Source organism: Canis lupus, chromosome 14 (genome assembly GCF_048164855.1).
Source record: "Canis lupus baileyi chromosome 14, mCanLup2.hap1, whole genome shotgun sequence".
NCBI classification, from domain to species: domain Eukaryota; kingdom Metazoa; phylum Chordata; class Mammalia; order Carnivora; family Canidae; genus Canis; species Canis lupus.
In genome coordinates, this window is record NC_132851.1 from 46584767 (window position 1) to 46606450 (window position 21684).

At 37.5% G+C, this 21684-nt stretch overlaps 1 protein-coding gene across 12 annotated transcripts in view; it reads right to left on the reverse strand.

Annotated features, from left to right (window-relative positions):
• Positions 1-21684, reverse strand: part of FRYL (FRY like transcription coactivator) — a 256517-nt gene that overhangs the window by 145971 nt on the left and 88862 nt on the right. For 6 of the 12 annotated variants that reach the window (XM_072774987.1, XM_072774986.1, XM_072774983.1 and 3 more), the window contains exon 1: positions 20597-21300. The exons of 3 other annotated variants lie outside the window; for them this stretch is intronic. In XM_072774987.1, the coding sequence (XP_072631088.1) occupies positions 20597-20669 (73 nt within the window). In that variant the 5' untranslated portion in view covers positions 20670-21300. Of the gene's footprint in view, positions 1-10006; positions 10140-11057; positions 11121-20596; positions 21301-21684 lie in introns of those variants that run through there. 3 more of the 12 variants (XM_072774989.1, XM_072774990.1, XM_072774985.1) reach the window with 2 other exon arrangements.

Sequence of the window (21684 nt, forward strand, 5' to 3'; positions counted from 1 at the left end):
TGAAATTTCAGGTCATAAAACAATCTAATGTTGATGTTATGGACTGGCAAAATAAATCATCTTTATAATCTAATAAACAGAATGGTCTATAGACTGTTGAAATGACATTATCAAAAAATACTGAATGACATGGGAAAATGTTCAATATATAGAATTAAGTGCAAAAAGGTCATAAGACAGTAAGTATATAAAACCAAAATAAAATTAAAAGGCCGGAAGATTATCTGCAGCATAAAAAAGAGTTAATCAATTTACTTCCATCCAGAAAGCACTAATGAAGTCAGTTAGAAAAAGACCCTCACCCTCAAACTGAAAACTAGATAAAAGATGTGAACAAGTTAAAATACTTTGCCTCACTAATGTTTTTTAAACAAGTAAAAATTAGATAACATTTTTCAAAGTGGTCTCCCTCCCCCTAATTTTGTATTTCACTATAATGTTCAGCTTCAATAAAGATGTGTGAATTTTTCTCATATTCTGCTAATAGTTAAAAAAACCAGGGTGATCACTCTAAGATGAAAAGACTAGTTTCCACATAACTAGATTAATTTGACATCACCTGACCACTTGAATTAAATATTTTATAAATGTAAAGTAGCAGTATTTCCCTACATATTATCATGAAATTTTGAAAACTTTATGTAAGCTTATGAGAGAACAAAGACAAAACTGTTAGAGCATAATTCTTAAGAACACAACTCAGGCATTGAATTACAAATTGTAAAAACCCAATGTCATATTAAACACCCTTGGAATATATATCTGCTAAACCCTAAATGCTAATAATGAGAATAAAGTAAGACCTGAATAATTAAAATATGGGAATATAAACTAGCATGCCTATTCTTTCTTTGGGATAAAGTACAAGTAAAAAATCATTTATTTTTGTATTTTTAGACAGTTAATTCTATATAGCACTATATTTAGCATATTTACTAAAATAATTATGTTTTTCATGCTCTTAAGACTCCTATACCTTTATAAAATAAATTTAAGTTCAAAGAGAGCAGACAAGTGAGAAGAGACATAACCTCTAAAATGAGACATGTTTGGTTTTATTACTTTATAGCATTGATTCTCAGACTTTTTTTTCTGCCTCCACTGTTCTTATACAAGCACTCTCAACAGTAACGTCTCTCAAAATATAAATTGATTCTCAACAATTGGGATATTTCAGATAGGGACTGGTGGGGGCAGGTAGACATAGTTTAAAAAGATCCCAGTGGAGTCTGTGAAAAATGTCTACAGCATCCTTATGCCCAAGAACAGGTCTTTAAGAATAAAGATTGTTACTTTATAGTCAGTCACAACCTCATATATGTACATGCATATGTTTATGTATAGAAATGCAGAAATATAACAAAGTTCCATACAACTGCTTACTATTATAAGTATTACTTACTCTGTGGGGCATCTGGGTGGCTCAGCCTATTAAGGGTCTGACTCTTGGTTTTGGCTCAGGTCATGATCTTATGGGTTGTGATATTGAGCCCCACCTCCATTCTCTCTTTCTCCTCCTCTCCCCCAACTCATACTTTCTCTTTCTCTCTCAAATAAATAAATCTTTTTAAAATTATTATTATTATTATTATTATTATTACTTAAACTGGCTAACAATAAAAATTTTGATGGCCACCCAAAGAGGGAAAAAAACGTATGAGGTAAATGGCCTTGGAACAAGGACAAATGTAAAAAACTATTTCTGCATTAAAAAAAGCAAAACCAAAATTCTCAGTTTAAAAAGCAAGCCTATCTGGGATGCCTGGGGGGCTCACTGGTTGAGCGTCTGCCTTTGGCTCAGGGCATGATCCCAAGGTCCTGGGATCGAGTCCCACATCAGGCTCCTTGCGTAGAGCCTGCTTCTCCCTCTGCCTGTGTCTCTCATGAATAAATAAATAAAATCTTTTTTTTTTAAAAAAAAAAAGCAAGCCTGTCCCAACAAGTTCTTCTGTGGATAGCAACCAGCTGATTCTAAAGTTTATATGGAGAGGCAAATGACCCAGAATAGACAACACAATCCTGAAAGAGAACAAAGAAACTGGAGAACTTACACTATCCAACATCAAGGCTCACTTTATAAAGTTAAAGAGACAGTGTGGTATTGGTAAAAGAACAAATAGATCAGTGGAACAGAACAGAGAGCCCAGGAATAGACCCACACAAATCAAGTCAACTGATCTTTGACAAAGAAGCCAAGGCAATCAATGGGAAAGGAGACTTTTCCACAAATGGTGCTGGAATAACTAACTGGACATCCATAGGCAGAAGAGAAAGAAGAGTCATTTACAAATGACAATGTAAAGAGAATGAAAAAACAAGGACCAGATGGGGAGAAAATCTTTACAAAACACATATTTGATAAAGAATTGGCATCCAAAATATATAAAGAATTATTCAAAGTCAACAAGAAAATAACCCAATTTTTAAAAATGGGCCAAATATCTGAACAGACCCCTCAAGAAAGAAGGCATACAGATGACAGATAAGGATTTGAAATGGTGCTCCAGATAGATCATCTGTCTTCAGGGAAATGCAAATTAAAACAACAATGAGGGCAGCCAGGGTGGTTCAACGGTTTAGCACCGGCTTCGGCCAGGTCATGATCCTGGAGACCCAGATGGAGTCCCACATTGGGCTCCCTGCATGGAGCCTGCTTCTCCCTCTGCCTGTGTCTCTGCCTCTCTCTCTCTGTGTCTCTCATGAATAAATAAATGAAATTTAAAAAAATAACTTAACACTTATACTTACCACTACATGCCTATTAAAATAGCCAAAAATCCAGAACACTGAACACCAAATGCTGGTGAGGGTACAGAACGAGAGGAACTCTCATTCCTCATTGGTGGAAATATGAAATGGTACAGGCACTTTGGAACATGGTTTAGAGGTTTCTTACAAAACCACACATCCTCTTACCATACAACCCAGCAACCATGCTCCTTGGTGTTTATTTACCCAAATGAGTTTAAAAATACGGCCACACAAAAACCTGCATATGGATGTTTATAGCAGCTTTATTTGTAACTGCCAAAACTTGGAAGCACCCAGGATGTCCTTCAGTAGGTGAATGGAAACGCAAACTATGGTACATCCAGACAATGGAACATTGTTCAATGCTAAAACAAAATGAACGATCAAGCCAGAAAACTTAGAGGAAACCTACATGCGTAATATTGAGTGAGAGAAGCCAGTCTGAAAAACTGCATGCTAATGATTCCTGGTATGCGACATTAAGGGAAAAGCAAAGTAGGGAGGCAGTAACAAGATGCGAGATTGCCAGGGGTTGGAGGGAGAAAGGGATGAAGAGGGGAGCACTGGTGATTCTGACAAACCCCAAACTCTTCTGTATACTGTAAAGATGGAAACATCATACTATTTGTCAAAACCCATAGAATATACGAGACAAAGAGTGAACCCTAATGTAAACTAAAGACTTTGGGTGATTATGATATGTCAAGTAGGTTCATAATTGGGGAGAGCAGGATAAAGGGGTACACGGGAACTGTCTGTACTTTCTGTTCACATTTTCTGTAAATGTGAAACTGCTCTAAAAAATACAGTCTGTTAATTTTTTTATTTTTTATTTATTTATTTATTTTTTATAACACAGAAAGAAAAGCCCATTCTATCCCTGTCAGCCAGAACCAAAGATGCCTGGGAAGAGTCAAAACAAACAACAGCTCAAGCTAAAGCTTAAAACAATAATGTGCTTGGATCAAGCTCAGAGAAAGGAAACGGATTATAAGTCAATTAAAAATAAAATGTCAAAAACACAAATCAGGTTACATGGTGGACTGCAAGTAGAAACAAAGCCAGCAAAATCAGTATCAGGGAATAGCAGCAAATTTCAACTTTCAGTGAGGCCACTTAGGTTGGTACAAGCTCTCAAAAAACTATCCAGAGAAGAGCGGCACATTTGGAAGCAACTATATCTGAAGAAGAGATAAAGAGAGAGAAATAATATGCACCCGCTGGGTGCTGAGAGGTGCAATACGAAAGCATTATTTGACGACTTCAGTGCACACACAGTGTGTTGTTGGGTGAGGTAACCTCAAAATTTCTTCATACATGAAGAAAACCAATACCAGACACTGTATTTCTGACAGAAATGAAACATTATTTAATACATCAAGGCATTTTGCATATTGTCTCATGTTACCCTAATGAACCTATTTTGCTTTTTCCTTTATTTTTTTGTTAAGTTTTTATATTAATTCCAGTATCACTGACATATGGTTTATATTAGTTTCAGGTGTACAGTACAGTGACCCAACACCTCTATACACTACTCAGTGCTCATCACAATGACAACTGTCCTCTTAATCCCCTTTACCTATTTCCCCCTTCACCCCCAGCTCCCCTCAGGTGACCATCAGTTTGTTCTCTGTAGTTTTTACAAAACTATTCTTATTTCAAGTCATAGGCTGGTAAACGTCTCTTAAAAAGTGTCCTGATTTATAGCATTTGCCGATTCCATTGTGTAAATATAGTCATCTTGGCTGATTTTAAGCCATCAAGGGTTTAACAACCAGCTGGTAAAATTCCTAGCAGGAACTAGATAGAATATACTATTTCAAGTTACAGTCATTTATCATGAGGAAACTGACTTCTAATTAAAGTCGCTTGTCACACAGGAGTGAAATACGAACTCCGGGTCCTGAGTTTTTTCTTTTTTTTTTTAAGATTTTATTTATTTATTCATGAGACACACAGATAGAGAGGCAGAGACACAGGCAGAGGGAGAAGCAGGCTCCATGCAGGGAGCCCGACACGGGACTTGATCCCAGGACCTCGGGATCACTGAGCCAAAGGCAGACATTCAACCGCTGAGCCACCCAGGCGTCCTAGGTCCTGAGCTTCTAAGAACTTTCAGATCAGTGGTTTTATTTTCTCCAGAATCACCAGATTTTGAAAATCCCCCCCTTTTTTTTCCTTAAAGGTCCAGATTATTAACATACTATTCATTTAGAATAAGTACTTCCCAAATCAAATATTTTGGTGGCATCTTCAATTTCCATAAAAAGGACTAAAAAGACAAAGCTTTTCCCACATTGATAGGTATTGACCTATATTTTAACTCTTTTTTACTTAGCTATATTTTTCCTATTTAAATCTGTCACCCAACTGGAGTTTATTTGGAGTGATATTCAATAAAGACATTTATTCCCCTAATATTTAATCAATTCTTCTGGGTTCCTTTACTGAAATTCTATCACTGATTTTATTCACTCATAAACTAAATCCATACTCAAATTGTGCTTTCTATTCTGCTCATTCAGAATCTGGTTTTGGGATGCATGGGTGGCTCAGGGGTCTGCCTTCAGCTCAGGACGTGATCCCGGGGTCCGGGGATCCAGTCTCACATCGGGCTCCCTTCAGGGAGCCTGCTTCTCCCTCTACCTGTGTCTCTCGTGAATAAAGAAAATCTTAAAAAAGAAGAAAAGAAGAAGAAGGAGGAGGAGGAAGAGGAGGAGGAGGAAGAAGGAAGAAGGAAGAAGGAAGAAGGAAGAAGGAAGAAGGAAGAAGGAAGAAAGAAGAAGAATCTGGTTTTGGGAGAGGGTGCACTGGTAGCTCAGTGGGTTAAGCACCCAACTCTTGATTTTGGTTTAGGTCATGATCTCGGGGTCCTGAGATCAAGTTCCATGTGAGGCTTCATGCTTAGCAGGGAGCCTGCTTGAGAGTCTCTTTCCCTCTCTGCCTGGCACACACACACACATGCTCTCTCTCTCTCTCTCTCTCTCTCTCTCTTTCTCTAAGTAAATAAATCTTTAAAACAACAACAACAACAAAAATTCTGCTTTTGGATGCTCTGCCCCACTTGGTTATATACATACAGTGGGGAAGCTGGGAAAAGAAATTCCTTTTTTTTTTTTTTTAAGGATGGATGGATTGATTGATGAGACAGCCAGCATGCATGTGTGCAAGGGGCGGAGGGGCAGAGGGAGAGAGAATCTCAAGCAGACTACCCGCTGAGTGCAGAGTCCCACGCGGGGCTTGCTTCCCCCCTCATTCTGAGAGGAGGCCAAGAGTCTGGTGCTCAACTAAATGAGCCACCCAGGTGCCAGGAGAAGAAAATCTTTTAAAAAGGAAAGGGATTGGAAGTGAATTAGGCCTACAATGTAGGCGGAAGAAAGCTCTTAGGCCTATATGTACTGGACTGTCACTTTAACTTGTAGCTTGGGTACTGGTCTTTTTGAGGAGTGATATTCTGCTATGCCTTTCTCGATAACAAATTTAACAATGATAGAGTGAAACCACAGTCTCATAATAACAAATGTAAAAACATCATGGTGAGATGGTAAAACATAATCACAATCAAATTTTTAAAAATCTGTTTTTATACCAGGATCTCCTTTTAATTACTGTAGCTTTCTAGGTTTTATTATCTGTTGGCACAAATACTCCTGTTTACTCATCATCTTCAGTGATTTCTCAGCTATTGTTTTTCACTTATTCTTCCAGGCTTATGCAGAACTTCATAAATTAGTTGGAAAAAAAACTGATTCCTTGGGGCAGCCCAGTGGCTCAAAGGTTTAGCGCCACCTTCAGCCCAGGGCGTGACCCTGGAGACCCACGATCGAGTCCCACATCGGGCTCCCTGCATGGAGCCTGCTTCTCCCTCTGCCTGTGTCTCTGCCTCTCTCTCTCTCTCTCTCTCTCTCTGTGTCTCTCATGAATAAATAAATAAAATATTAAAAAAAAAACAAACTGATGCCTTAATTAAGACTTCTTGTCTAGAACCTGCCAAACTGTCATTAATTTCTCTTCCTTTGGTACCCGAAGAAAAAATGCATACTTTATTTCAAAAGGGATCTATATAATTCTTTTTTTGGATTGGAATTTTTATTCACTTTGAGTTACTAATTTTTAAAATCAGAATATGTAATTCTTATTAGTTCTATTCGTAAATACTTCAAATTTCTATTCTGTGTGAATGTAATCATTTTTCTTACTATTCAGTCCAACATTTTTGCTCTGGTGGAATTTCAATGGATAGAAAAATTAAGACTTTTGCTTGTTCTTTGGACATCTGTTCCTAAAATGTTTATTTATCCTAGTCTAAACTATTCCTATTGAAAACAGTTTCTAAACATAGAAGTCCTATGACATCTTTGGCACATTTCCAGTGTTTTTTACTTGAAGTCTACTACAGAAATATCACTTATTATAAGGCTCAAGAAAAATGACCCATCTCTAAATAATCCATTATTCACTCAGCTAGAATCTCCCCGAGGTTATTATTTTCTTGTACTCTTTGAACCTTCAGAGACTCAGCTAAGGAACTATTCTAAAAATCTAGAAATGATGTATTTTTAAAATGTGCATGAACCCAGGAGTCAGAAGACCAGGGCCCCAAACTTGACTTGGCTACTTAGTTATCATTATAATCGTGGTCATATTATTTAACCTTTCTAAGCTTCTGTTTTTCCACTAGAAAATGAATGGGTTGAATTATATCTCAACCATGGGTATGTATCAGTAGCAACAAGAAAGTTGTTTTTATTTTTGTTCTCCTCTCTTCCTCCCATAAAAACATTCGCAGCCAGTGCAAAAGCTATTGTGGCAAACTTTTCTTCTCTAGCGAGATGTGAATCTGGGGATCAGCATAGGATAGCCCTGAAATGAAAATGTGAATGCCAGTTCCCTACATACGTGGGCCCAGGGCCTGAGGGAAGTCAACAACTACATATGGGTATATAACCGTCTTCCCTGCCTTCCTAGAAGCTGAGCACAATCTCATAAGGGGGCTGAATCCTCCATACCCATGAGGCTGAGATGGTGGGAGAAGACAAGGACCAAAGGGGCCCCCTCCTAATATCTTAACTGGGAGCTAACTAACAGGGGCTCACAAAGGCTGAGACTGCTTTCCCTTCTCCCACTCTTGGGATTACTCTTTAAAGCACTAACTGTATGGCACACAAAGAGATGTAACTGCACACTATAGATATCCAGCAGCCGGAGATGAAACAAAAATATTTACCAACTTAAATAATATAGGTTTCAACACACCAAATCTATTTCAATTAAAAACAGAAACTAAACAAGGATGCAGACTCTTGCCTTATTTAATGTCAGGAGGTAAAGGGATAATATAAGTAAATGTAAGAACACACAAAAGGGGATCCCTGGGTGGCGCAGCGGTTTGGAGCCTGCCTTTGGCCCAGGGCGCAATCCTGGAGACCTGGGATCGAATCCCACGTCGGGCTCCCGGTGCATGGAGCCTGCTTCTCCCTCTGCCTGTGTCTCTGCCTCTCTCTCTCTCTCTCTCTCTTTTTCTGTGACTATCATAAAAAAAAAATTATAATAAAAAAAAGAACACACAAAAGTTATAAAAAAAACACACACAAAAGTTAAATTATTGCTATAAATATTGAAAAAGAAATAAAGTTTTCTAAATCAAAGCAATAATCACCGAGAAAGGAAAATGGATACTAACGTATTCACAAATATAAAATCAGTTGCGATAGATTTTTTTTTAAAGATTTTAATTATTCATTTGAGAGAGGGAGAGAGGGAGAGAGGGAAAAAGGACCCGAGCAAACAAGGGCTTGATCCCAGGACCTGAGCTAAAGGTAGATGCTCAACCAACTGAACCACCCATGTGCCCCTAGTTGTAATAAATTTAATAAGGAAAACCTAGGACTTACATGGAGGAAACTGTAAGAACCTTTTTTTTTTTAATTTTTTAAAGTAATCTCTACACCCAACCTGGGGCTTGAACTCATGATCTTGAGATCGAGAGTCTCATCATGCTCTACTCACTGAGCCAGCCAGGTGTCCATACAAGAACTCCTTAAAGGAAATAAAAGAAGATTTGAACAAATGGAAAGACTTATTTATGGGTAAGAGCATTTTTATGATAAGGGTCAATTATCACAAAATTAATATATTAATTATGACAATTTTAATTAAGATTTCAATACTATCTTTCTCAAGTTGTACTGGATAAAACCATCTTAGAGTGTACATAAAGGGGATTAAATATCCCCCAAATGGCTAAACAAATTATTTTTATTTTTTTTTATTTTTATTTTTTTTTTAACAAATTATTTTTAAAAATAAAGAATATTTTCTAAATCAGAAGACAACATGACTGTAATCAGAATACATTAGAAACATTCCATCAAAATATAAAATAACTATACCAGAACATAATACAACAGTATAATAAATTCAGTAAACCTAAGTACAGATAAATCAGATTAATGTGAAACATTAGACAACCTCCCACAAAATCCCAGAATAAGAATTCAACATGGGCAAAATCTGAGGGAAGAGAAGGACTTGTGTAGTAATAATGTTAGAATATCACCCGACTATTCATCTGAAAAGAATACACTATATTCAAAAACCAAAGTCCAGATTAACAGGATATTGAAAATTAATTTTTTAAATTTTTGAAGTTTTTTTTTAAAGAAAAAAATTAGGGGTCAACACACAAAATCCAGGAGAGAAAACTGTTGGCCCAGATAGAAAACCCAAACTTATTTTTAAAAAGACAAATGCATTCAAATAAAAATTTTAAAATTTAAATATTTATAAGCAAACAATGCCATAAATGAGCTAGGAAATAATTTGGTAAAGACTGTAATGTAGGTAGCAGCTCATAAAAAGTATCCTCTTAGAAATTGACAAGATAATAGAGAAAAATTGGCAAAAGAATATAATTAGGCAATTCATGTAAGAACAAACCTAAAAGAGACCATATGTGAAAAAAATATTAGTATCCAGAAAATGCAAACCAAAGTAGCAATAAGCTTTCATTGTATACACATCAGACTGTCAAATATTAAAACAAATAATCAGCTCTACTGTTGCAAGGTACAGGGAAACTGAACATTTAACCTATTGCTGGCGGAAATGTAACATCCGCCTCATACAGCCGAGTAAGCCGAATGAGAGGAATATTCCAGCCCCTATGGCACGGCACCACAGATATTAATTTCTTTGATCTACAAGCATTCCGTGCAACTTTCTGATTATAATTTAGCTTTGTATGACCTACCCCACAAGGAGAGGAAGGGACAGCCAGCCAGCTCCAGCATTAACACCCACTTGGCATATTTCTCATTGTAAATTAGTCAATTGGCAAACATAAAAACTTGATTCTGTTGGACTGTTTAGTATAATTCCGCCTCCTGAAAAAGATTGCATATCCCTTCTCAGCATTGAGGCAAAGTCAAGTTTTATGACCTGATCCCAGTCTTCACTGGCCTTCTCTGGCAATTCCTTAAATCACAATCAAAAACTTTGGAGTGAGGCCCGGGCATCTGTGGTATTTGACAACTCCCTAACATGATACTAAGGTGCAGCCAAGGTTGAGAATCCTTGCCTATTCATTTTAAGTGGAACAATTAGTTCTGTACAATGATTTTACTTAAAACTAATTCTGATCAATAACAAGTTTCAAAAATACCATAAACACAGAAACCTGTTTATAGAAAAATCACAAATAACATTCATCAAGCAATTTGGAGAGTGTTCAATAAATACATGTCAGGGGCAAAGCTCTAGGAAGCAAAGTGAAGGATCAATAAAACAATTCGAAAACCTAATTTTAAGATGTCATACGTGGTTCTCTCCCAGTTTGAACTAGAAATCTCCACGAACTGATTTTTCTCTCGTGGTTTCTGCCACTAGGCTTTCTTCGCCGAACTGTGCCCCAGACCACATATCCTGGTGCCCATCAGTCCTCTGCCTTTCATTATCCACAATCTCAAGGGGTGAGGTTTCAGTGATGAGAACTCAAGAACCATCGTCAATTCCTCCCCATGACTTGTACCCTATAACCGGTCTAGTCACCAAACCCCATGGTACTGAAAGGAATCCCTCCTTCTTTTTTCTGCATGGTTAAGTTTTGAGTGCATAAGAATAATCTATGCAGAATCCCGAAAAATCTTCCTTCACAGTTATCCCTGCTTCTTAGCAAATGAAATAACAGCTTCACATAGCAGCCAAAGTGACTCTTCTCTATCGGAACCTCGCTAGGCCCTACATAGCAAATCATGGAAATGCATGCCTCTGTACGCTGCATAAAAATGCACCACTAGCCTTACCTTCAGGAGTGTTACTAAGGCCATTTTATTGGAATCATCATTTTCTTTTCTTCCACAGTCTCCCTATAATAAGAATGACTCATTCATATATTGCTCCAAAATTTTATGTGAAACTTTTAGTTTTTCCATTTTTTTAAGACTTAAAAAAAAAAAGGCAGTTTTAGGGGGCACCTGGGTAGCTCAGGCGGTTAAACATCTGCCTTCAGCTCAAGTCATGATCTCAGGGTCCTGGGATCCAGCCCTGTGACAGACTCCCTGCTCAGCAGACAGTCTGCTTCTCTCTCTCTCCCCCTCTGCCCCTCTCCCCTCTCCCTGCTCATGCTTGCTCTCTTGTTCTCATATAATCCTCTCTCTCAGATAAATAAGTAAAATCTTAAAAAAAAAAAAAAAAAAGAGCAGTTTTAGGTTCACAGCAAAATTGAGAGAAGGAACAGAGATTTCCCATATACCTTCTGGTCCCAGGCATGCATAGCCTCCCCCATTACCAACATCTCCTACCAGCAGGTACATTTGTTACAGTCGATGAACCTCCACTGACACATCATTATCACCCAAAGGCGATCGTTTACCTTACAGTTCATTCCTGGTGTTTTATATTCTATAGGTTTGAACAAATGCATCCATCAACATAGTACTACTACAGAGTAGTCTCACTGCCCTAAAAATCCCCTGAGCTCTACCAACTTATCCATCCCTCCCCTCTAACCCCTGGCAACTACTTTTCTAACTGCCTCCAGTTTTACCTTTTCCAGAATGTCCTATTGTTAGAATCCTAGAGTATGTAATATTTTCAGACTGGCTTCTTTCACTTAGTAATAATGCATTTAAGTTGCCTACAAATCTTTTCACGGCTTGACAGCTCATTTCATTTTAGTACTTAATAATATTCCATTGTCTGGATGGACCACAGCTCATCTACCCACTCACCTACTAAAGGACGTCTCTGTCACTTCCAAGTTTTGGCAAATATGAATAAAGCTGCTCTAAACATCACTGAAGATTATTTTAAACAAAAAACATACATTTAATGCACCTAATATAAATCTGTATTTTTGTTATACTGTTATTAATAGATATTAGTTCATCCTTCATTTTTATGAATATTTTCACTACTTTCTGTACCACATGTGTCAATAAATACACGTATTGTCTCTAAACTATCCGTATGATTTTCTACTATGAACTGCCATCACATTTCCAATTAATTATCTTCTAAAAGGAATAGGTCTGACAGTTTGGAATTTGGCTTCTACAGTTTTCCCCAAACAGATATCTCTTGAATTCTCTTTTCTAAAAACCCTTAACACTTCACTCATTTTAGCAAATTTTTTAAGTTGGGAAATAGCATGCTTAAACCAACTAGTAGACTCAGAAGAAAATTGTAAGAAATTCCACTTAAGCAGTGTCCTGGACATCAAGCATTAAATATTAGGTGGAAGGGGCACCTGGGTGGCTCAGTGGTTGAGTGTCTGCCTTTGGCTCAGGTCATGATCTTGGGGTCCTGGGATTGAGTCCCACATCAGGCTTCCCAAAGGGAGCCTGCTTCTCTCTCTGCCTATGTCTCTGCCCCTCCCTATATAACTCTCATGAATAAATAAAATCTTAAAAAAAAAAAAAAAAAGACGAGGAGGAATAATCAAGAGAACAAAACCCATTCCATCCTGCAAAAGGCCAGCAAACTGTGTCTCATCAATGTGATGAAATTGTAAGCATGGTTACTTCAAGAAAGGAAGCCTAAAAGAGTATTATGGCCAGTATTGGAACACTGGAATAAGTCAGAACCCAATGATTTGGCGCCTAACTACTAATGTATGCCAGATATCTATCAGGTGTCACATTTAAAACATTTAGCAGGAATCCCTGGGTGGCTCAGCGGTTTAGCGCCTGCCTTTGGCCCAGGGCGCAATCCTGGAGTCCCGGGATCGAGTCCCACGTCAGGCTCCTGGCATGGAGCTTGCTGCGCATTCCTCCTGTGTCTCTGCCTCTCTCTCTCTCTCTCTCTCTCTCTCATAAATAAATAAATAAATAAATCTTAAAAAAATAAATAAAACATTTAGCAATCAGCATAGAGGGGCAATTAGAATTGACTCTGGCTGTAAAGATCAGTACAGCCATAAGGATGCATAATGGCTTAACATCAGCAATGCCAGAGGTAATGAGAAATCTAGGAATGGAGGTAGAATGTGGTTTCTAAAGAATCTGACAACAGGTAAAAGGCACCATGAAGATCCATGAAAGAACAACAGTTATGTTAGCGAACATGCAAAGTCTAAGAAGAGGAAGTACAAGTACATGCAGTAAGAAAGGTGTCTTGGGTCTTTGAGTCCAAATTGCTCTTTTGGGATGAGAATTTCATTCTCTTGAGGAGCAAAGCAGTCTCATATTTGAAGGAAACAGAGTCACCGAAGAGTTTGAGAAGGCAAGGCTCAGGAAGGCAGAAATACCAATTAGTAGAGGTGAAGGCTCTGGTCTCCATTCCTTGACACGAGAAAGAGAAGCAGCCCAGATACTAGAACATAAGAACTAAGTCAGGCCAAAGCTTATAGTGAAGTTGGGCTGATGCTGAGTTGTCTGGACTAGTGAGCTAGGGCTTTCCAAAACTCAGTTATCTTTGCATTGGAGAGGACCCAGGGCCTCATAATAAGACAGGGTTTGGGGTTTTTTAATGAAGATTTATTTGAGAGAGAAAGAGAGCAAGTGTGTGGTGGGGAGGGGCAGAAGGAGATGGAGAGAAAAACTCAAGTAGACCCCATGCTGAGAGCAGAGCTGATGCGGGGTTTGATCTCATGACCCTGAAATCATGACCTGAGCTAAAAGCCAAGAGTTGGGTGCTTAACCCACTGCACCACCCAGGCACCCCAAGACAGAATTTAGACACAACTACAACAAAAGGTACAAACGGGGAGGTTATGACATCCACATTTATATAACAGCAAGTCTGAAACTTGCCACATGTATTACACTGTCTTTAAAAATAAATTTATTTATTTGAGAGAGAAAGCGATTGCTAGGCCACTAAAGCAGGGAGAGGGAGAAGCAGACTCCCTGCTGAGCAGGGAACTTGAAGAGGGGCTCGATTCCAGGGTGGGATCAGGACCTGAGCCAATGGGAGACAATTAATGGACTGAGCCACCCAGGTGCCCCTACACTGTCCTTTTTTAATAATCTTAGACACCTATGAATATTTTGACCATTCATCTTAGATTTTCCCAATCTTGAATTTTCTCATTATTAAATTATATGTCTTTATTCTAATACTTACCAAATCTTCAAACAAACCATAAAACAAAATATTTAATGAGTTAGAGAATCAGCTTACTTCTCACAACACAAAATGTTCAGTCTTGAGAATTAAGTATATGTGTCAAATGATGTAAACCTAGCTTCAGGAGTTAAAAATCTGTATATTTTTTAAATGGATAAAGCAGGCCCATGGTTCCTAAATTCAATGACGTCTGCAGCTAGGAACTCTAAATTCAGGGACCATCACAGAGTTCATACTGTTCACTTAGCACAATGAGTTGGCTTCTTTATCTAGGCTTCATTTCCTAAAGCAGACAGATTTCTCTGAGGGATGAGAGAGTATTTTGGCAATAGGCAATAAGTGATTCTTTTACAATGTGATCAATTTTAACTCTCAATGGTTACATCTCTGAAATTAATGTCAATGAGAATATAAATTACCCTACCAAATTCATTTATAGAAACCTAGTTCAAAATCTCCTTCACCCCCCCATATCTTTGTTCCTGCCTCTTAAGTATTTCTCATATCCGTGATTAAATGAGTTAATATTTTGTGAAGCACTCAGAAGAGTACCTATTTATGAAGTAGGCATTATATTACGTTTGCTTAAAAAAAAAAAAGAATTTTCTTTTCTTCCTTTCTTTTGTTCAACCTTTATCTCATGTCTCGTCTACTGCAGTCACATCCCAACTCTCCTCCCACACACACAGTACGTCCCTCTCTCTCCACCCCCACCCCATTCCATGAAAAACAGAGAAGTCTGATGAAATTATCCCAACTACTTTCACAAAATCCATCAATGGTTCTGCATCTGTTTTTAGGCTTAAGACAAAATCCATAGGAGGCTTCAAGATTCCATGTGCTCTCGCCCCTGCCTACATTTCCAGCTCATTCCCATGCTTCTCTGCTCCAGCCAAATTGGTCATATTTCCTCTACTGTCCAACATGCCATATCCCTTCTGCATCCAAACTGTTAACTCTGTCTTCCTTCAGATTTTACGGAAGTATCACCAGAGATCAGGGAAGACTTTGAAATATGAAGAATTAAAGGCTGTTGGCTAACGAATTTGGCATGTAATGTACAATAACTATACTCTGTTGAAAATACTGGGTTAACATTACTGTGTTGTATTTTTGAAAGTTACTAGCTGAGTAGATCTTAAAAGTTTTCATCACAAGGAAAAAAAATTCTACCATGTGAGGTGATGGATGTTAATCTCATTATGGTAATTATTTTGCTATATATATATATAATCATTATATTATATGCCTTAAACTTATACAATGTAATATGTCAATTATATCTCAATAAAACCAGGGGAGGGTGTTGGGTGTATAATGGGGTGGGTGTTCTTACTGCTTTTTCATTTATCTGAACCCCAATTTACTCTTCTATTAAAAAAAAAAACACTATCTACCAATAAGTAGATAAACAAAATGTGGTATATCCATACAATGGAGTATTAGTCAATCATACAAAGTAATAAGATACTGATACACGCTACAAATAGATGAGCCTCAGAAACATGGTAAGTGAAAGAAGATGGTCACAAAACAACACCTATTAGGATTGCATTTACATGAAATGTCCAGAAGAGGCAAATCCATAGAGACAAACAATAGATAAATAAGTATGAGGCTTCTTTTTGGGATTATAAAAATGTTCTACAACTAGAGAGTGGTGATAGTTGTACAACTTAGTTAATATACTAAAAGCTACTGAACGATACACTGTAAAAGGATGATGCTATGGTATGTAAATTATATATACGTTACATTATATCATAAACCTATTATTTCTAAAATGACAATAATAGCTTGCCCCATTAGATTTTCAAGATGCTTACAAGATATTTAATGAATGTATATACACATAATTTGACTGTGCACACACACATAATAGGTACTTACCACAACACCAGACTCATAATTACTTCAATAAATGGTAGTAGTATTATTTTAATCAAGCGACACACAAATTTTAACTGAAATTTAGATAAATGCATAATTGTGCTTTTGGGAGCTGACATTTACTATTTTTGCAATCTAGGAAAAACATCTCTGAGCATTAAAAACTCTGAACTTTGCTCATTGTGCAAAAACCCAAGTAATTTATGCAGATTGTTTCTTAACATACCGTATCTTATTCATATTTTAATTTATAAAAACGGTGGTTAAAATGTCAATTCATCTCTTCTATGTCTATAACAACTGAATTTTTTGAAACACTAGCTGTCATAAAATTATGTATGCAAAATAAATTCTATTAATATGTTTACAAGAGTATTATATGGATAATGCATATGTGACCTTAATTAACATTGCAGATACATACTGGATAGATCTCAGTACTGAATCTTGCATTGTCTTATCAATTTTAGGGAACTAAGCCAATCTTTTAATGATAACATCCTCACTACACAGCTGGTTTAACAGAATGTTCCTGATTCAGTTTTTAAAAGAAGTAATGCCTAAAACTGTTGGCACAAAGACAAAATCCTGAATTTAGGCCATATGAATGTCACTTCATTGTTGTTACTGAAAGAAATAAGCTCAACTATAATCAAACTTCAGCAGCACTGCATCAACATTCTGCCAGCTAAGCAGGCCTTGAAACCAGAGGGCCTCTAATGATTAATATAAAACGTAGCATTAAAAAAAAAAAAAAAAAGGTAGGGTTTAACAATAATACAAATCATGGGAAATGCATCTTATAAACATGAAACATTATTATTTAATGATAAAGAATTATAACATGCACTGCTATTAAATTATGCTCAATGACAAAAATTTAATTTTCGTTTTTCCTTTTTCTTTAAAGAGAGTAGGGAAACATTTGAAATACATAGTTTATTTAATGGGAAAACAATTTGCCATTTCCATTTTTTTTTAGACAAAAGCTATTAATAAATTGGGGTTTTCTCTATTCTTCCTGAGAAATTCACTAAATAGATTTTAATGCTAATTTTTAAAAATTTACTAAGGTATCATTTTATAAACTCCTGCTTTAGGAGCTACTCTCCTTAGAGACATCACTAGTATAATAATAAACACATAGTAGAAGATATGTGCCATATTTATGCCATATATCTATCCTCCTTTTTTCCTATTATTAGTCCATTCCAACAAAAATGACTACATCTCCAAGTTTGATCTTAGTTGCCCACACAGTTACCAGAACTTAATCAAGCATTAAGTGTATAAAAAAGTATTAAGTATGCAAAGAACAAAAAAGACAATCTATGCCCTCCAGGAGCTTCCACTCAAGTAGTGGAGAAAGTCATGAATGAGGTGATAAGCATAATGATGATACCATGGTGATACCATGATGTTTAAGGTGAAGACCAGAACAGATGAAGCATTAAGTATCCCATCCGGAAAGGATGAGTCTTCAAAGACAAGAAGAATTGATTGTGAAGCAGACAGAGGGCTGAGGGGGTTAAAGGAAGCACATTCCAGGCAAAGGTAGCAGCAGATACAAAGGCGCGGCATGCTCCAGGAACTGGGCAAGCACAGCAAGAAAGGAAGGCACAAAATGAGCAGGGGCTGGATGACAAAAGGTTTCATCCCATGGGGGATAAAAGATGGAGAGAGATGGGAAGAGCGGGCTTTTAGAAGGAGCCTTTGGCAGCAACATGGAAGAGGCTAAGAAGACAAAAAGGAAGCTCTGGCAATAATCCAGATGATAATGAAGAGAGGCCTGAACCAAGTTAAGTGGCTCTGGGAACAGAAGGCAGGAGAGACTAAGGAAACTGTAGAAGGTAGGACAACACATTTTGATAAGTGGCTGGGGGCAGGGGAGTAGGGGTGGCGAGTGTAGGTGGTGTATTGGTGAGAGAGGGCTGTTGATCCACACCTACTTTCTGGCTCAGGGAGACTGTGGGTACAGTACTGTCTACCATGGTGGGGAACATCCTGTCATTCAAAACTGAACTCAAATTCCTTTCCCTGTAAGTCTTCTCTGTCCCCTGTGGTTCAATAGGATTCCTTTGGTCTCCGTACTCCCCATTCTTGTCACATGTAACAGTCACGTGGTAAGTCATGATGCATATGCAGCAGCACTCGGTTAACTTCTTACTGTTAACTTTACATGCATATTTACTCTCTGATGAAACTAGAAGCTCCTTATGAGCCAAGATCACATTTAGTGGTTTCAGTACAGTATATGCTCAATCAATGTGAGCTGATTCAAGTGCTGGATTATGAAAACAACCCCTGGAAGAGAGAGGTAACTACCATCCTTCTCTAGGGTCTTAAAAATATTTTTATCTTCTCTCTCTCTCCTTTTTAAATACAATAAAGGGCCAAGGGAAGATTTTAAAAAGACTTCCACAGATACTGGTAAAAGAAAAACAGTCTCCCACTTTTGGGGCTAGAACGACCTAGTCAGTCAGGGTCTTGGTGAACGACTTTGTCTCTCCTCTCCACATTAACCTATTGCTTTACAACAGTAAAAACACCTTCACGAGATGTGGACCATGACTGCCCAAGGGAAACGGGATGCCCACAAACTGAATCATTAGAATACTAATAGCTAACGACAAAGGCTTTACAAACATCTGTTTTTGGTTCACTTCTGGATTCAGGGAATGTGATTACATGAGATTTGGCTGTGGCTGGTTACAGGGTTAGGGCAATGACATGTAGAAATGTTTAAATGGTCACAAAACAAAATAACCACATAATTCACAAGTATCTAAGCAAACTAAGTTTTTACAAGACAAGCTCAGGCTGTGATATAATCTAATGCACTGTTCTGATACAAGAGCCCATTAGTTAGAGCTTTATTATCACTATAAACCTGTCTTACTATTTTTTAAAAGTACCTGGTAAGGATGGAGGAAGGAGGGACAAAGGGGCAAGAGAGATTAGAAACTACAGTCGGTTTTAGTAAAAATGCATTCTGTATTACCCTTTTAAGTAGTAAAAGTACTTCATTTAAATTAGTAATTACAATTCAATTGTAATTCAATTATAATTCTAATTATTTAGAATTTAATTATTTTATTTATTAAATAATTTATTTAATTATTTTTAATTTATTTAATTATAATTATTCAATTATAATTCTCCCAATATTTTAATTCACTTAGAAACTTTCCTAGAACTAAGATAACTTTCTGCCATCTGGCAGAACAACATCTCCATATGGAAGAATTACTTACAGATCAAAAATAAAAGAAATACGGAGATTGTAAGTGCAGTATATTTGGCAAAATACAAATCTCTTCAAATTCTATTCTGTAAGGCTTTCCCTTAAGAGGTTTTCTCCCCCTATATCAACATTTGGCCTTTTACATTATTTGCTTACAAAACTATGCTAAGTAAATATTTTGGTAAAGAGTCAACTGGAAAAAATTAAATTTAGGTCTTTCATATTTTATTCAGTAGTTTGCTCAGACACCAGCAGCACAGTTGGGAGCAAGAACAACTCAGTTCTAATTCCAGTTCTTTGCCACTGTATGACCTTGGTAAAGTCACATTTTTTCCCCTATGTTTTAGTTTTCTTTGGCCAAAACAGACATTACAACAGAATCTTTGCTCGATTACTCCATTAGTTTGATATCATATTATTATGATAATTTTGACCAAAAAAAAAAAAACACAGATTGTGGTAATAAATCATTTCTAGAAGTGCTTTCAGGTCTTCAGAGAAAAGTACCACTGGAAAATACTAGAAATACTGAACAAAATCAGGATTTCTGTCAAATTCACATATTGGGAAGGGAGTTATGGACAACATGACAACTCAACGACATTAGTTTTACTGACCTACCTGAACTTTGAATGTTCCTTATCAGAAAACTCACTACATACAGGAAAAATCCTCCTAGTAACTTCAATTACAGGAGTAGGGGAAAACTTATGAGCATTATATTAAATCATCTGATGCTTTCAGACAGCTGATGCTGCTTCAAACAAACATTCTGTCCTAACAGAACTGTGGAATAGTACTGGTATCTGAGAACCCTGCAGAGGTCGGAGTCTATCTGTCATTTCCCCCCCTATGTCGGACCAATGGAGAGAAACTTTGCCAGAACCATACAAAAAATTAACAAGAAAACCAACGCTGGTCAATTTCAGTCAAAGACTATTTAACCGCCAATAGTACGACTGCCCAGTGTGTACACATCCAGATTTTCTAACCCTCTCACTGACTACCATCCAAGAAAATACTCCTCGTGTTATTTTCAACAGCTCTGATTCTATTTGGATTGGTCTAAAGGATTAGCATGCAAGGAATGGCCATGATCATACATCAGCATTTCTCCCATTTAGGAATATATATACTTACAGCTGCTGCTCCAGGACTTTAACAAGGACTTTATGCTAATTTCAAAAAACACAGAATCCTGTAGGCTCAACATTGTGTCTCAACTGGGCTGCTACAGCAGCAGCAGCAGCAGCCTCCGGTTTGTTGATCTATCTCTCCAAGCCGCTGTCCCTTCTCCTCTCCCAGGCAGCAGAGTTTTGGCCCACAGTGCTTTGGCTTCATTACCATGCAGTCTCGCAGTGACGCACAACTATAGTGGAAACGCTGCTGAATGCAGATGAACTATCCAGTTGAATAAAAGCTTACAAGTTTATTACAAGTGCCCTGAAGGACATCATCACCTTTCTTTAGGTAGGCATACACGTGGCCGCAAGAATCTTTCTCTGCTTCTGCTCCCGGGCTTATCAGTTTTGATGAGCTGTGTGTCTCCGGCTGCCTTCCCTGTAGTCACTACTGACTGCTAGTAAACACACAAGGGTAGAGCTCTGCCCTTGGATGCCAACTTTTCTCACTTAAGGGCCTAAGGAATAAAAATAAATTCAGGTCTGGCCTAAGAGCTTTAAATCTCTTCCTATAACAGCTGACCAAAAAGAAAAAGAAAAAAAAAAAGACTCAGGGGTATTTATCCCACTCCAGTATCAGTTTTCTCTAGGTGATTTCAGTAGTACATTCTCTTCTCTTTGCCCTTCTACCTTACTACCCCCAGGCAGTAAGCAGTGACTTTCTCAGCAGGGTTATGATACCGAGTCCACGGCCTCACTGAACCCACCAGAGAGAACGCTGGCTAAATGGGATGAAAAGATGATGTAATGAACACTGTGGCTGAGCCCCCATCGGCCCTCTAAAAACTGCTCAGCTCAGGACAAAGTTTCCTCTGCTTCATGCAACTTATTCAAAAGAGGGAATTCTGTTATAGTAATGGGATTATTTCAAAATATAGGGCCTTCTATTCTTAATATAGCACATAATTCCCCTAGAAAAGCTTACAGTTGGAATATCAATGAATAGTGAGAAATCTTCTGGTCAAATAAAATGCACATTTTCAAAACTTTATTCTATAGAAATGGTTTTAAAAACTGAAAACTGGCACTGTTAGGAGCCTATCTGCT